Below are 16,561 nucleotides of genomic sequence, written 5' to 3'. Positions count from 1 at the left end.
CTCCCCCTCCCCCTCCCCCTCGACTACACCTGAAGAAACACCTTCTGTCACATACAATGGACAAATAACCTCTAATGTCATATTCTGTTAGGGTGCAGAGCTGCTAGCTCAGACTGGAATCAAGGAGGCCAAGTGGTAATGTAACAACATGCAAATGTGCCCCTAATCTTACCAACTTACTCCATCATGTTACAAACATTAACACACACTCTCACATATGCATACATACACGGAAGGACGTACACACACACACCTCCCATAATGTAGACTATCGTAAACAGACTACAATGTTCATACAACTCAATCTACAGTTGTAAAACCCTCGTTTTCTCGTCCTATATCTCCACCTTCTCTGGTCTGTGTGCTGATTGTTTAATATGTGAAGAAGCCGGCCCGGCGAGTTCTCGCTCCAGATTAAGCACAGCGGGATTCCACGGTCTATTTTGAAGCTAACAGGCAGGTTTTTGTAGCGATGGCATGAGATGATAACATCGTACAGGTGTCCACATTACACTCGGCTAGTTTACGCTCTCCATGTTGGCACCAAACATTCCACTACAGCCGAGCATTTAAAAGGCTTTTCTATGCAAACACGGAGGACATGAACGTTCCACACCACAAACTAGACGTACTGTGTGCCTCTTTGGCTGCACTTTACCAGGTCGGCATCATGTCTGGGAACCAGACCCGGCCCAGGTGCTTAGAGACCTCCCAGTGGATCTCATCCAGGGAGTATTTGTGATCTGGAATCAGCACCTCCTCCATGATGGACAGCTGGGAGAGCCTCCGGCCACACATCTTGACAAACTCCACAAACGCGCTGCAGGAGACCTCGCACTCGCCCAGGCCGATGGCTGACAGCTGGGTGCAGTGCTTGGCGATGCGGATCAGCTCCTCATCCAGAGGACGCAGGCCGTTGGCGCACACCACCAGCTCCACCAGACGGGGGCAGTGGAGGCCGACGCGGCCCAGGACCTCCTTGCTGACTGAGCGACCGAAGTAGAGGTGCGTGACCGGGACCTCCTCGTTGAAGAAAGGGCCGAACTCGTCCTCGTAGAGGAAGAAGTACATGACCAGGTTGAATTTGGGCGAGTGGCGCACCATGGCGTCCCAGCTGCTCTTCTTGATGGTGTGGAAGTGCTGGCCGGGGTTCTCACTCACCACGTCGATGCGCAAATGTTCCAGGTGGACGTGTTTCTCCGAGGAGAGGGCCAGCAGGAGTTCATCACTCAGGAGGTGGTAGTTCAGTGCCAGCTCTCTCAGGCCGTGACACTGGTCTGCCACGCACAGGATGCCTGCAAATAAGGACAGATTAAGCTTTTTAAATCTAACTCATCATGAAATCCAATTGTTACATTTCTTAAACGGGGTGGCAATCGACGGGGTGACAAATATTGCTCCAGATGTCTACTATATTTGCCAGACGAGTTGCAGTTCAATCAGCTGTCATGATCACAGCTGAACAATTCAAATGAATGGAAGAGGCAGAAACAGGATACGGTTATCATGTGATGTCTACTCGTCCACCACATGAAATCACAACACCGTGTGAGGGCAGACAAGAAGATTACAGGCTCTAAACGAGACACTGGATAAAAAAAAAAAAAAGCCTTGTGACTCAGAAAGGAAATCAAAAACACATGACTGAAAGTGGAACATAGACATGGCTTGAAAAGATTTGGCTACCAGTATCATCTAGAGAAAAACTAGAGAAAACGTGCGATAAGGCCGCTTCCTCTTAGCTTTAGCACCGAAACAGCTAGCGGAGTGTCTGCGCCCGCGGTACCTGCTGGGGAGACGTGAGGGCAGCTGCTCATCTTCAGCAGTTTCAGGGTGTCCCTGTTGTTGGCCACCAGGACCTTCAGAGACGGATCGTCCACCGGCGTGTCGTCTATCTTCAGCGAAGACAGCGATTTGGAGTTGACAAACACCACAGTCAGAGCTGAGATGAAGTGAGACTGTGGAGGGAAAAACTATTTGAATGAATTATAATTTGTATGGTCAGAGCCTGACTGCACCTTTTCAGAAGTGCCTACCAAGAGGGCAGGTCACAGTTTTTGGTGGGCATATTTTACTCAATTATGTTTGGATTGATGGGGACCCATATGTACTGTGCATATTGAATTCATTTTTGGTCAGTCACACAGAGACACGCAAATAGGACCATGGATGTTAGTCAAACAAAGTGGCTTTGATTCACGAATAATAAAATGTATTTTTTATCAATAATAGACTGACATTAATATATTTAAATTAATAATTCTACAACATTTGCAAGTGAAGTGTATCGAGGTTTAGAATCCAATAATCAAACCCTTTTCGCTCATGCAAGCCTGTCCAGACTGGACTTTTCATCTGATGTGGCAAACGAGTTAAAGAAGAAGTGCTACACGTTCTAGCGTCCCTTGTGAGGGTTCACTTGCTGCAGCACTGTCTGCCTCCTCAGCAACTACCAACTGGACAACACTTGTATCTTGAGCTTTAGTGCACTTCATCGTACCTCGAGTATGAGAACTACAGAACGCACGATCCACGTGTAATTAACTGTACCTGGATTGTAGACTGTACATGTGTGCGTATGAACGTTTTCAATTTCAATGAGGATAATGACACGAGTCAAATCTCACAGTGCACTAAGAGAACAAAATAAAACAAAAAATAACCTCCTGTGCCCTTCGGAGTACTCCTTATCCTTGGCCATACATGAGAACAGACACTCAGATGAGAAGACAATGTAAAAACTATCCTGTCAACCAACCATTACCCCGCTCAGCCACAGCTTTTAGGATACACCAATAGCACGAAAAGCATAAGCAATATATGATGAAAATAAATCATCAACTAATGGAAAGAGTTCATTTGATTTTCCTTGTAAATCGGTACCAGAGCCCTCGGTTTTATGCTATTTGTACCTTTGGAACCTCCATGAAACTGGGCCTGGCTGTAGAAATGAGCCCCAAGGTCTTCAGTGAGCAGTTCACCAGCTGGGAGAGGATGTCACATGCTGCTTCTGCAGACTCTGTGCTGCTGTCCACCTGCAAGCACAAACACATTGGGTGTCACTTCAGAAGCATAAAAACAACATGTTTGAACCAGCCGGTGCTGGAGCATTGTAAAGAGTCAGGACGTATACTTTTACACAGACGCAACAGCTTTCCCACCCTTACCTTGAAGCTGACATACTGCAGGTGGTTGGAGTGCCTCTTTATGATCTGCTTGATGAGGTCCGGGTGTGTGGCTTTGAGGTAAGAGCTTGCTGGCTGGTTAAGCTCAAACTCAAAGCATCTCCACAGCTCGGGCATGTGGAAAGCCTGGTTCCACCGGCGGCACACCTGAGAGGCATAAGCCCGATCCAGCAGTGGAAGGTACTGGAAGATGTGCAGCAGGAGCTCCTGAGGCAGTCGCACCCAGTCACTCTCTGGTGTCTCGCTGGCCGCCGCTGCCTCGGGCTCCTCGCTCGTCTGCGTCCGCACCTTCTTGCAAGCCTCTGGTGGGCTCTCACTGGAGGAGCTGTCGCTGTCCTCCTCTCCTCCTTTAATCCGCTTCATCCTGAAACATTGAGGTGACAGGCCTGTTATAGTCCAAAACACAGACATTTTTAACTGCTACACAGCAATGCTATTGATTCATTAAGAAGTCCAGTTGAACTGATGTTAAAGTAGATCCAAACAGTCACTTTGTTTCAGGTTGCCTGTTCCCAGCACCAGTCCTCACTGTGTGGATAACTGTCGACTTACAAATAATCTATTCTCACTTTACACAATGAACACACATGAAATCATCTTTGCAGGGAATTTGAATAGCTTGATTGATTACAACCTGAACAGGTCTACTCACAAGTAAGTTTGAATGTATGTGCTATTTCTTAATGTATTATACTGCTGCATCAAGTGTAACGTTATTAGAACACTTTCTTCTATACGGATGCTATATTACACAATAACGTGACCAGTTATATCTCGCATTACTTCAGCAACGTGTCTGTATTATAGCTTGATGTTGAGCTATATTGGCGGGAGGCCACGCTTAAGCAGGTAACGCTGACTTTAGCTGTGAATATCTTGTTGTCATACGCAGTGCAACTTGCCTCAAGCCATCAATGCTTGGGTTAAACTGAATGAACAAGAAACTGCTTCCATTGATCCCCAAGTTAACTAACGCAGCGACCGCGTCAATTAAAGTAGCTGTTAAACAGGTAAGCTAGCTGGTGTTAACGTTAGTAAAATGTATGGACCGCTCGCTATTTAGCAAACCTGTTGTAGAAATCTGCCTCCAACTTATACTAAGAACATTATATACAGAATGACACACAGCTGCTTCCATGATGAGTTAACTACAACACAAGGCAGGTAACGTTACCTGGTTTACACTCAGCTAGCTTACTAGCTGTTAGCAGGAAAATCCGACAGCTGACACTTGACACTTCAGCCCGGGCCCACGCTGGAAAAGCTCGTTCGCACCAACCAAATAGCATGCATTGGACCACAATAACCAATCCGTTAGACGAGAGAGAGGCGTGAGAGGTTTTCAATGAAGAAACGGACAGACTCTGCACCTCCGCTCGGTTGACCTAATTTCTTTCGCGGGAGTTTCGGCCCAGCTGACTCTGAAATGGCGAAGCGTTGTTGTTGTTGTTGTTGTTGTTGTGACAGCAGCGGTGCACCATGGGAAATGTAATGCAAAATGGCTGGTGGTAAAGATCGTCTCTGCTCGGATGATGACTCACTCACACGAGTCAGAAAATATATACACGTATTTGATTTTTCCTAACAACTTCTAGATTAACACAAATGGAAACCTGCTGCTGATTTACAAAAAACATTTAAAGTCTCAGATTTGTTCCATCTAATAAAATTAAATATAGAAAGAGACCGAACCAAACTTTTTACACTGTCCTATCAATTATTTAAAATTATATTCTAGTCCCTTTGAAATGTCCTAAGATAAAAAAAAAAAAAAGATTTAAAAAAACAAAAACGACATTGCTTCGTTTGTCAGTTGAGTATGTTAAATGTTAATGAGTTTACCGTCATGTTTTTGCAGTTTTGCTTCTTGCTTACAACCACAGAAAATAGATTAAAATACAAAAACAAATTAAAGTAAACATTAATTAGAATTGCTATAGTCAGTTACAACATCGTATAACTTTCCTCCTGCCATAGGAAAAGCATGTCATCATTGCAACTGATATGAATGTTAGTAACACCAACACACACTAAAAATGAAATATATGTTAAAACCTTTTACAGGTATTGCAGGCCATCAGTGAGAACTGGCTGATTTAGTTTTGCAGGTTGGCACCAGGAAATAAATGGTAGAGTAATACATCTTTATTTGTTCTAGTCTCTGCGAGAACTTCAGCCTTTTCATTTTGGTATTTAAAAGGAATGATGTATACACAACCCATTTAGGTCTCCAGCTAGATTTTGCTGTCATGCCATCAATATAAATCCATCAAAGGCCAACAGTGACAGCTGTTCATTTAATGGAAATGTCACCACTCATTAATGACACAGTGTATACTTTGCGAAACAGAGAACCTGGTTTATTACCATTCGACTCCATCCACCACAGATATTACAGAGCAGATTCACAAGTATTAAGCTTTTTTATATAACAGCAGCTTTTTTTTCCTCCACACTCTGTTCCCCTGACCCCCGATCCCCCCTGCCTCCTACTAGGGAAAAGCATTACAGGTGCACAATTATATTTGGTGTAAAGACCAGCCCCTCAATTCATTCAGCTGTAATCAGTCTCACTGTGAGGTCTTTCATTTGTTTTTGTATTACTGTAGGATTTTGGTACTTTTTTTTCTTTTCTTTTTGACAGAGCTGCAAATAGGATATACATCCAGTATCATTCACTGCAGGCGCCAGGCTCCTCCTCCTCCTCATTTCCACACAACAGAAGAGATCCGACATTTAGAAGAGGGGGAATTACGACTGTCTACTGTATAAAAATGTACAGTGGCTTTATTGACATACATTCCATAGGTTAAACAGCTGCAAAATAGGAGGCACACCCAGTATTGCACTTCATTAAAAGTTCTGGCTCAAAACATAACCCAGAATATCAAACAAAACTGAAGTGAAGAGTAGCAACTTCGGAATACAGCTATTTTGAATAGTATCATTATATACAAGATTAGATAAATCGTACACTATTTTCCTCCCAAACATAATTATTCTTAACAGTCTGCTCCACCTTCTTTTTTTTTGTCCGTCAACCCATGATGCACTTGACAGTGGAGAATACTGTGCAAGATTACGAAAAAGTTTACATACAACAATATTTTAAATTTATAGTTAGGAAGCTGGAAATACGGCCTGTTCCTTTTTCTTTTTTTTTAAACCCACGCCGATCCACAGTTGCCTTTAAGCAAATGTATTTCATATTCAATGTTTAATCTTGTATTGTTACACGTCAGTGATCAGGAGGTGTGCAACGTCTATAGAAGCCGAGGGAGTACAACGGCCGCATGCAAACACGTCACAAGATATTTTCTTTTTTTTTTTTCTTCTTCTTTTTTTAAAATTCTATTGTTCTTTCCCCCCCCCCCCCCACCCCATTCAGATTACTCTGAATCCAAAGTAGCCACAGCTCGTGTTTGTAGCAGAGCCCGGATACTGATGTTGGTAGAGGAGCAGACCTGAGGACTCTTGGCGTAGGGTAGAAACCTGGTCCGGTGTCCAGCAGACCGGACAATGCAAGAGCCGAGCTTCACGGCTGAGCTTCAGCAGCAGCCAGAAATCACAGTAGACAAACTGGTTTTCAGTAGAAGTCTTGTGTTGTTTAGAAGGTGTGCGCATTTCTGCACACCCCACAGCCGAGGGCAAACTCCTCCCCCGTTTGCGGGTGAACCACATGCAAAGGGCACTCAGTACCCTCCAACTGCTTCCCTTTGGGACCTGTGATAGAAAGGACAAGGATGGCATCTTACTTGTGTTTTCTTATACAGCAGGTATTTCTGTCTGGTATTTTATTCAACATTCTCCAGAAGAGTGTAGTCAATAGAATCATTGGGCACCTGCAGGACAATGGGGCAGCTCCTCCTTGGGGACGCTGGTCATCCTCTGGAAGTCATCGTGGCAGGCGTTGCAGAAGTGTGTGGTGCCAAAGCAGAAGAACACGGCCACCGAGCAGCAGTACCGGCATTTATACTCCAAGAAGTCTGTGCCGTGCTTGGAGCACATCTGGTGACAAGTGAAGAATAATAAATCAGGGGAAGAGAACATATAAACATAATTTTTAAAGAAATGGTCACAAATTTTGGGAAATTTGCTTATGTGCCTTTATGCCAAAAGAGAAAAGAAGATTGATACCAGTTTTCTAGCAACCTGGCAGTTTTGACAAGACTCAAGGTAGTCACAGTGCACGGCCAAGAAATTGTCTCGTGAGAAATTCCCTGTAAAACCATGTTTTATTTGTTACGGATTAAACAAGCATAATACAACATGTTAGGTAGTGGGCTTCAATGGATTATTTTCCCTTCAGACAGCCAGGCTAGCCGTTTCCCTTTGCTTCCAGTCTTTGTGCTATGCTCAGCTAATTGCCTGCTGATTACAGTGTCGTATTAAGAATACAGATATGGGAGCAGTATCAACTTCTCCTTCAACTCTCGGCATGAAAGAGAATAAGTGTATTTCCCAAAAGTTCTGAAAATTCTTTTTTTTTCTTTTACAGTGGCTACAGTAAAGCCAGGATCCTCCCAGGCATCATCTACCCACCTGAGCCCTGGACACATCTGAGCATGCTCCACAGATGAGCTCACTGGGGTCGTAGTCGTCTCCCTGTCCGGCCTCCGCATCGCAGCGAGCCTCTCCTCCAAAATAGGCCTGGAAATAAGGGCAACCGTTAATTTTCGAACCCTAAACAATATCAAAAACCTTTAAAAAATACTTTAAAGTTATGTAGTACCTTCTTGCATTTGAAGCAGACATAGTATGCATATCTGTTCATGGCAAAGCCTGCGGGGTCGTTGTGGAAACGTGCTCCTGGTGTAGTTATTGCCTCACTCTTATGTAGACCCTCATACTCCAGCCTCATCAGAGCCTTTCTCCTCACATCCTCGTAGAGCTCCTTAATGGGGTCGAGCAGGTCCTTGATCACAGAGTGATTGATTTTGTTCTGGAGGCGCACAAAAAAAGAAAGAAAGAAAGAAAGAAACCAGCCCACGTTTATAAAGGTAGTTCTGTTGAGATTACTGTATGTGTCAACAGCATTTCACAGTGAACAAAGCAGTCATGGTATTCTAGTAGGAACAGTAGACTGAGCTTGCTCAACAAAAGCCATTGAGCAAACTGAGCTGAATCAACCTTGATGTGGTCTCTTTGTTTGCTGGGTTAATCTCTTTAAGTCAGAGAGGCTCAGGTAACAGCTTACCTTGCAGATGGGACACAGCATGAACCCAAACGTGATGCGGGGCCCGAGCCAACGATTTTCAAGAACGCGACGAGTACACTGGAGGTGGAACACGTGAGTGCAGTCCAGCTGAGAACAGAACGAAAGGGTTAGACGAGACCAAAAAATTGTCCGCGCGTGACGGACAATCGCTCGTATGAAGAGCTACCTGTACAGCAGGAGCAGCGGAGAGGGCCTCCGTGAAGCAGATCATGCACATGTCGTCTGCATCCTGTTTCAGACAGCCGGTGTTCTTGTCGCAGCCGTGCAGACACGGCAGGCAGGCCTCCTCGTTCTTGACTCCTCCACAGGGGTGTCCACAAGGATGGGTTTTACTGCAGGCCAGTTTAGCGTACTCCTGAGAAGGATGACATGAGAGAAACTGGTGAGTACTTGTACAAAAACACACTTTACTACATGCTGTAAGTCTCTGTTGCCTAATATGCGTCTTGCGCAGGTTGGTCCTCTCTGAAGTGGCGTGTCGACGCCTGATCCACTATTTATAAGACTCATACTTCAGTGGACGCTTCGGTTCCATCACGCTATGCTTGAATCCAAACTCATCTTCTCAAATAATTCATCTACAATAAATATTCTTCAACAATGTTTCCACTCAGCAAAACCTCAAGTTCCTCTCAGGAGGGAAGACACTTAACCCCAAAATCCTTATGGTTGGGAATAGGATCTGTGTTTTGTATTAGGTACACTGTTTTAGCATAAATGGTATTTTTCTATCTTGATCAAATATTTTCATAGCTAGTTAATATAGTTATGTTAGAATACAATTCCATATACAGGAAGGAACAAAGAGAAAAGCACCTGTTTTCAGCATAGGAATTTAGCCATTCATTATTTTTGCCATTTTGTTTCTTTTCTTTTTTTGTGTTGCTTTTAATGTTTTGTGTCTTGTGTATATTTCAACAAAAAAAAAATATATATATATTTTAAAAGCTTCAACCTTTCAGTCAAAACCGCTAAAATCACCACCTCACGGTTTTCTGTGTACGCCGAGGACGGGACGGACGGACAAACTAACCGAAAACATATTGCCTCCGTCCATGGCTGTCGCCGGCACAGAGGCATAAAAAAAGAACCAGTTGTGATCAAGTTGTCTTGTGAACAGCTGATGTTCAGTACCTGGCAGTCTGGGTCTGAGCAGACACTGCCCACTGCAGACAGCTCGGTGCCGTTCCTCGTCCCACAGAACCTGCAGAAATCTGAGCTGCTGGAGGCCGGTTTACCTGAAAAAAACGTTACTGTTAATAAAAGTACACGTTTTTTAAATAACTAATTTGCAGCAATACATATATTCCCACCCCAAAAAAAAGCACAGTTGTATGCTCTGTTGCTATGTTACCTGTGTGCTCTCTGAACTCCACCATGGCCTTCATAGTCTTAGAGTCGGCCAGGGCCATGAGCCAGAAGAGCTTAGTCCTCCCACAGCCTTCATGGAGATCCACCTTTATAGCCTCCTCTTCCTCCTTGAACACCTGGAAGCAGCCACGAAGACGAGATTAAACACCAGCTCACTCTCCTTCACATTATTTCCATAAAAAGATTCATATTATCAGCAGTGGGAGAACCGACACTGACCTGTCTCTGGTGAGAGCGCGTGCGTCGGTGCAGGTGGAGGAAGCGGTCACAGTCGGTGCAGAGGTTGCCGCACACGTTACACAGGATGATGGCTGCCGTCTCGCCATCATCGTGATTGTCACACATGGGCTGGTGATAAGAGGAGGAGGAAATCAATTTGTTATTATTTCAATAACACATCAGTTATTGTAACTCTGTGTAGCTCCAGGCCTTTTTTATTGTCCTCACCATCTGCTTCTGCTGTCCATCTTTGCCCATCCAGCGACCGGAGGACAGCCTGTCCACATGGTCCTGGTCCAGCACACACAGCGAAGCTAAGGCCAGCCACAGCTGTGAGACAGAACATGATATAGTATATGGTTAGCTGATACCCAGTGGTTGTAAACGGGCTTTTGGTATGGTGACATTTGAGTGCATACCCTTGTGGTGGCGATACAGCGTACAGGAGAACGATGCTCCTCCTCCATTTTGGTCAGAGCTATGATGGTCTCAGCTATTGCATTTTTGGTGACTCTGGACCAGCCGTCTGACAGGTGGCCCTTAAAACAGCAAGCGCAATACAATACATGAGAATATGAAATTTATGACGAAGATGGCGACTGTGGTTCTCTATCAAATTAGGCACTCAGAGAGTTAAAGGGAAAGACAGACAATTCACCCCAAAGATCAGGGTCCTAGCTCCTTGATTGTTTTGGTGTGAGTTGCCTAGTTTTGGAGATATCGGCCGTAGAGATGTCTGCCTTCTCTCCAATATAATGGGACCATGTGACACTCGCCTTGTGGTGCTCAAAGCGGCAAAAATGTACTTTTGAAAAACTCAACAGCAACATCTCTTTCCAGAAATCATGACTCGGTTACTCAAGATAATCCACAGAGCTTGTAGAGAGCAATTTCATGTAGGAGCAATGGTTGAAAGAAAATAGTTCCTATGTGAAACTGCTCTGTGGATTATTGTGTGCACTACAGGTACGAGGAAAAATAAGAATCTTTTAATTTGTCCCTTTAAACAGTGAGAACTTACCGCTGCCATGTCTTTGACCAGCTTTATGATGATCTCTGCTATCTGTGGAGGAGTGGAGCCTTTCATCCACCAGTGGCTCTCCCCCCTGCGGATGTAGCTGATTGTGACAGAAACGGGCATAAATATGAAAAATCAGAAGGACCTTGCCCATTTGCCACAAGCTGCCATAATAACTTCTTAAAACTTTGATTAGGCCCAGCAGAAAGTAACTCACCTGGAGTTGAAGATCATGGGCAGCGTGACGGTGGTGACTCCTTTGCCCGCGGCCATGCCGGCTGTGCCAGAGATGGTGGTGCCTTTGGCCTTCAGCTGCACGGTGAGGGCTTTTGCGATGCAGCCCAGGAACATGTCGAGGATGCAGAGCTTGTTCCAGTCGCCCTTCTCCGTGGAGTGGATGATGTCGCTGATGTCCGCCGGTGGCAGGGCCTTCACCCCGATGATGCTGGCAAGTCTCACCGGCGTGACCTCCGGAAGGACGCGTCTGAGCAACGATGTGACCTGAGATGAAGGAAGAGCAGATGGCAGACAAGAACATCATTTGTATAGCGTCGCGAGGTGTTTACCTCAACTTGTACACACAGAAGAAACGCTTACAAAACAAGTTACTTTGAAAGTTACACCTGAACAATAACTCCAAGCCACGTCTTGGTTGGTAGTAATGTGGCGAGAAACAGGCAACAGGCCAGGAAATAAAGGACAGAAGAAGAAGACTGACAGCTATTTTGCAATATTGTATTGTATTACATTTCAATTTCGTGTGCAATATTAGTTTCATTAATCTATGTGCAACATAACTTTCTACTACTTTTTCAATATCATTGACAATACCTCTCTCAATATCACTTTTCTATTTTAGTTTCCATTAGGCCCTGGTGTTAGTATCACTTTTCTTTAACTTTAACTCTTGTATTTAGTCTTTGTTGATTTACTTTACTTTTACTTTTTCTATTTCAGTTGAATGTTAGCTGACTTTATTTATTTACTTAAATTTACTTATTGCAATTGTGTTTTATTTTGCAATGGTGACAGTATTATTTCTTTCACACTTAATTGTTATTCTATTGTTCATATAGGTTTATATTTGTATTTTATTGCTTTTTGCTAATCTTCTGTTGTAATCTGGCACAATCACTTCCTTTGGGATTAATAAAGTTCTATCTGATCTTATCAAACATGGATGTAAACCGTCCCGGTGCTGTCCACTTCACCCACCTGTCTCTGAACTCTCGGGGAGGCCGTGTGCAGCAGAGAGAACAGGTCTTGCATGAGCGTTAGCTGCTGAGCGAGGTACTGGCGGCCCACGTTGGAGCCACTCAGAGCCAGGACCATGGACAGGAGCTCGAAGCAGTAGGCGTCCGAGGACGCGTCGTCGTCACTGGGCTGGGAGTTGGCGTTCTCTTTGCTGGAGATGGCGTGCTCCCACTCCTCCCTCACACGCGTGGCCTCCATACGGATGGCCTGGACGATGTGCGCGCACACCTGAGAAGAGAATGCACGTCAGGTAAGAGGGCTGAGATTATAATAGCTCCTACTGTTAATAGTTTAAAGAACTGACTAATGACCTGTTTCTGGAGGTTGGTGAGTTTGCTCCTGCTGAAAATGATGCCCACCATGTGCTCTTTTAGGTCCGCGTCAGATGGAGCCTATTCATAAAAACGCACAAGGTGTAAAACGTCAGGCTGAAGGTCAGTAAATATTTCGGTTTAAGAGCAAAGCTAAACTGTCACGGTGCAGACCTTGTCCTCTCCCTCGGGTGATGAAAGAAGGTTTTTCTCCTCCTGCTCTGGAGTCGGCTCTGCATCTCCACAGATGAGCTTTCCAAAGACCTAATTGAGAACAACAAAGTAAGAGCTAAAGCTTCCAAGAGGCTCCAGATATTTGTCAGGTGATCACGTATGGAGGAAGCAGTCAGACGGACCTGTGAGGTGATGAGGCGAAACACTCTGAGAGTCTCGGCCTCGCAGTTCTTTTGCTGGGCCATGCTGGCTGAGATCTGTCCCAGAATCTTGATGCTTTCGCCCTCTTTCCAACCCAGGACCTTCACCTGGCGCACCCTCAGGGTGTTCTCCGGACCTTTCAACTCCACCTTGATCACATGGTGGTCCCCTCCAGGGAGCTCGCTTGTCACCCAGCCCATGTGACGCGAGTCCAGGTCAACCTTTCAATGTAAAGGCAGGGGGATGTTCACAGTGTTCTGCTACATGTGCATGTAGATCTGGAGTGTATTTTAATAATAGATCAAGGAGCACCTTATAAAAAACAGCCTACCAACGTTATACCCATCATCTCTGCACTTGGAGTTATTGTTATTTGGACAAGAGACAAAATAATCTATATACACAGCTTTACATATAGACTAGACTTAAATCTGATTACACTGTATTCCCACATCACTACCAAAGCAACTGACCTGTTTGATTCTGCAGAGATCCTCTACTGCTTTTCCACATAAGAATGTAACTGATGTGACTTTGTTCTGTGAATATGACAAACATATTATTATCAATTCCACCTTGGTGTAAACTTTGCATTTGCACAACACCAATGCTGCTGCTGCCCTCTTACCCCGATGTCTCTGGAGTTGTCCACATGAACAGTCACATTGGAGGCGTTAATGCCCTTCACGCAGCTGATGGTGATGCTCTTGGTCTTGTTCTTGTCCTCGTCTCCAGATTCCCAGAAGGTCTCCGTGGAGCCGTCTGTAAGGCTGCCAATCATGGCAGGACGACTGGACGTCTTGATGTCTACTACGCTGGTCAGATCCTTCAGACAGGTCACCAGGCAGAGATCCTATTATCACACATAGTCAGGTTAATGTAACTGTTCAATCCGTGTTCACCAACAGGAGACAGATCTAAGGTAAGTAAGTGACTGTTTTCTTGCCTGGCTCATTGCTTCGTAGCCTGACTGCACGCTGATGTTGAAGCTCTCCTCGCTGTCTCCATCGTCCGACTTGGACAAGATATTGTTGATGTGATGGAAAACGTTGCTCTGGTGGAGGAACTGGTGGTCGGACTGCTTGAACTTGAGACTCCAGCACCTGGAAGAACAAGTCACCAAGATACATTTCCCTTAATATGCACATGAATCTCAGAACTGGTATCAATGGAAAAAGATAAGCAGTGATAATTCAAAATATGACGACTCTCTTATCTTTGTGCCAGTTTAATTAAGTACACATGTCAAACATATTCCCCAAAAGATAAATCTGTTCAAGTATAGTTTGAAATCAATCCATCTCAAAAATGTTGGCTGGTGGGTTGGTGGGTATTTGAATCATTCAGGAAGTGTACCTAAGTGCCATCTGCTGAAGTGAGCTGCCACTGGGAAGGGACATCATGAGGTCAGAGATGGTCTGAAGGAGGCGGTGAAAGGTGTGGGGGAGAGGATGAGCTGCCTCCCCAGCAATAACAATGTCTGACAGTGGGTGTTCACAAACGCCAAGGTCTCTTTCCTGGGGAGCGCAGAGCGGAGAAGTTCACAGTCAGAAGACGCTACAACAGAGCGAGTAAGTAACGCTGCACGTTTTTTGATGTTTAACCACTCGTTACCTGTTCCACGTTTTCTTTGTTCCCCTTGTTCTCATCGTCTTCCTCGTCCTCGGGTTCAAAGGGCGATGGGGTGAGAGATGCCACAAAATGCCAAAGGATGTCGTGCAGAGAGGTGGTCTGGATCACATTGCACAGCAGCCAGTTGAAGGCCTGACGGGGACCCCAAGAGAAAATCATGCCAATTAGTCTTCTTACAAGTATACAAATCTAACTCATTAACTAACAATATCCAGCCAACTAATTGCCTATAACCTTGATTCACTGCTGGATAAATAGCAACGATTAAAGCAAGACTAAGCTCGGAGATTCAGAGAGATATTGCTGCCTGTACCTCCATGGCAAACACCCTGCAGGCAGACTTCCTCAGTGCATGCCTCATGGCCACCTCCAGGCCCTCCAGGTCATGGTGCTGGATAACGAAAGCCAGGACAGGCCACTGGAAGTTCCTCTCCCCCTTACTGAGGGAGCCGTGGGCCGAGATCAGCCGGGACAGCTCAGGGGACGGGTGCCGTAACAGGGAAGAACCCACCTCTTTAAGGGGCAAAGAGCGGGTTGATGTTACAGATGACGCTGTGGCGCATTAATACTTAAGATATCACGTCTCGAATGAACACGTGCGATTACCTGCATCACCACTCTGGACCCTGCGTCTGGGCACGGCTTTGACCCGGGCCGGAGAGGGCGAGTGTTGCTTGTCATACTCGGATGCTACGACTGAGTAAGACCTCTGAAACACTGTTCGTTTCGCCGTATCGCTGTCTGTGATTGGACTGGTCTCCAGACTGAAAGACAGCATATGAAACAGTCACAGTTTAGCCTCTAACACAGAGATCATAAAGACATCGACCCTTCATAGGTTAAATGTAGCTCTACAAGGCGCAAAGGTGGCCACTTAAAAAGGCTAATTTCATACCACAGTTCTCTTTGCTTGACAAAAGAACATTTTATTCACCAGAAAACAGAGCAGCCAGACTCTTTTGTACTGTATACAATGAGGCTGATCATGATAAGGAGGTATAACAATTAAGGCACACATTCTGAACAGAATGCTTTGCTGTCACTATGCACAGTAGGGTGCAGGGGAGAGAGTGGGAGTCGTCACAGAACTATCCGTACAGTGTATACCTGCAATGACAATTAACATGCATTATCTGCTGGTCTGCTCTGAACATATCCAACTTAAATATCTCGGCTACCTGATCTGCCATGACTTAAATATCATGTATGGATGTATATCTATGTCATGCATAAACAGTAAATGGTGTATGAAAAGATCCGTGATAGTAACATCCACAATTCACTCATTTTGTGTTCATGCAGAGAAGTGGAAGTGATGAAAAGCATCGTACTAAGACGCGTTACCTGGGCGGCATTGATTTCATGTTGCTCTCTGGTTCCTCAAACACATTGGGACAGGCATCAGGGGTGACTGATATGTAAGGTGCAGGAACAGATGTTGAGCGCAAATACCTCATCTCATCTTGGAAGAGGTTATCGTCTTGGTAGGCCCCAAAGTTCTCAGTGTGTTGCCTGGGTGATGAGAGGAGAGTGACTCTAATTGTTGTAATAGCACAAGTAACTGTAATTTAATCTGAAAAAACAAAACAAAGAGTTGTTAACTGAGCTGCAATCTACCTAGCTAGTGTCTGGAGGTAGAGGCAGCCCATTTTATTGGGGAGTTCGTCCGACACGCCCTCCTTGAGGCTGGGAAGCAGCTGGGAGTGCAGGGGCCGAGGAGGGTGGTGGCACAGCATGCTGGGCTCGGCAGCACTGCTGAGGGACAGCAGGAACAAAGCGTTCGCCCGGATCACCTGGTGGGCCTCCATGGTGGGCAGTGCCCTCGGAGTCTTCACCTGCAGGGGTTTCTTCCTGGATTGCTTCACCTGGCAAAGAACAGGCAGATTGGTTTTGATTCAAGTCTAAGAGGTCAGTATGATGTGAAATGCTGAGAGGGCTTCAGTTACAGAGGGACACAAATTTAAGCACAAGTAGGCTA

The 16,561-nt window shown here is 45.2% G+C and overlaps 2 protein-coding genes across 16 annotated transcripts in view; both read right to left on the bottom strand.

The window, feature by feature from the left end:
• Nucleotides 1–33: 33 nt before the first annotated feature.
• On the bottom strand, nt 34–4,616 carry fbxl3a (F-box and leucine-rich repeat protein 3a). Its single transcript, XM_079169574.1, has 5 exons — nt 4,360–4,616; nt 3,168–3,549; nt 2,913–3,035; nt 1,787–1,958; nt 34–1,295 (listed from the first exon to the last, which is right to left on the bottom strand). The coding sequence occupies exons 2-5, from the start codon at nt 3,546–3,548 to the stop codon at nt 655–657; spliced, it is 1,317 nt and encodes a 438-aa protein (XP_079025700.1). The 5' UTR covers nt 3,549; nt 4,360–4,616; the 3' UTR covers nt 34–654.
• A 1,980-nt stretch (nt 4,617–6,596) lies between these two features.
• mycbp2 (MYC binding protein 2) overlaps nt 6,597–16,561 on the bottom strand; it is a 65,310-nt gene continuing 55,345 nt past the window's right edge. For all 15 annotated transcript variants that reach the window (XM_079169661.1, XM_079169670.1, XM_079169674.1 and 12 more), the window contains 26 exons: nt 16,201–16,448; nt 15,928–16,095; nt 15,190–15,347; nt 14,897–15,096; nt 14,566–14,715; nt 14,308–14,468; nt 13,898–14,054; nt 13,580–13,804; nt 13,425–13,490; nt 12,933–13,172; nt 12,751–12,840; nt 12,577–12,657; nt 12,227–12,493; nt 11,229–11,512; nt 11,015–11,111; nt 10,413–10,532; nt 10,222–10,323; nt 9,994–10,122; nt 9,758–9,890; nt 9,538–9,641; nt 8,570–8,758; nt 8,383–8,490; nt 7,918–8,127; nt 7,728–7,835; nt 7,028–7,193; nt 6,597–6,908 (listed from right to left, as the gene is read on the bottom strand). In XM_079169661.1, the coding sequence (XP_079025787.1) occupies nt 6,793–6,908; nt 7,028–7,193; nt 7,728–7,835; nt 7,918–8,127; nt 8,383–8,490; nt 8,570–8,758; nt 9,538–9,641; nt 9,758–9,890; nt 9,994–10,122; nt 10,222–10,323; nt 10,413–10,532; nt 11,015–11,111; nt 11,229–11,512; nt 12,227–12,493; nt 12,577–12,657; nt 12,751–12,840; nt 12,933–13,172; nt 13,425–13,490; nt 13,580–13,804; nt 13,898–14,054; nt 14,308–14,468; nt 14,566–14,715; nt 14,897–15,096; nt 15,190–15,347; nt 15,928–16,095; nt 16,201–16,448 (4,077 nt within the window). In that variant the 3' untranslated portion in view covers nt 6,597–6,792. The remainder of the gene's footprint in view (nt 6,909–7,027; nt 7,194–7,727; nt 7,836–7,917; nt 8,128–8,382; nt 8,491–8,569; nt 8,759–9,537; nt 9,642–9,757; nt 9,891–9,993; nt 10,123–10,221; nt 10,324–10,412; nt 10,533–11,014; nt 11,112–11,228; nt 11,513–12,226; nt 12,494–12,576; nt 12,658–12,750; nt 12,841–12,932; nt 13,173–13,424; nt 13,491–13,579; nt 13,805–13,897; nt 14,055–14,307; nt 14,469–14,565; nt 14,716–14,896; nt 15,097–15,189; nt 15,348–15,927; nt 16,096–16,200; nt 16,449–16,561) is intronic.

Source organism: Pholis gunnellus, assembly GCF_910591455.1.
Source record: "Pholis gunnellus genome assembly, chromosome: 12".
Lineage (NCBI taxonomy): Eukaryota > Metazoa > Chordata > Actinopteri > Perciformes > Pholidae > Pholis > Pholis gunnellus.
Note: the sequence above shows the minus strand (reverse complement) of the source record. Positions and strands in the feature narration are given on the sequence as shown.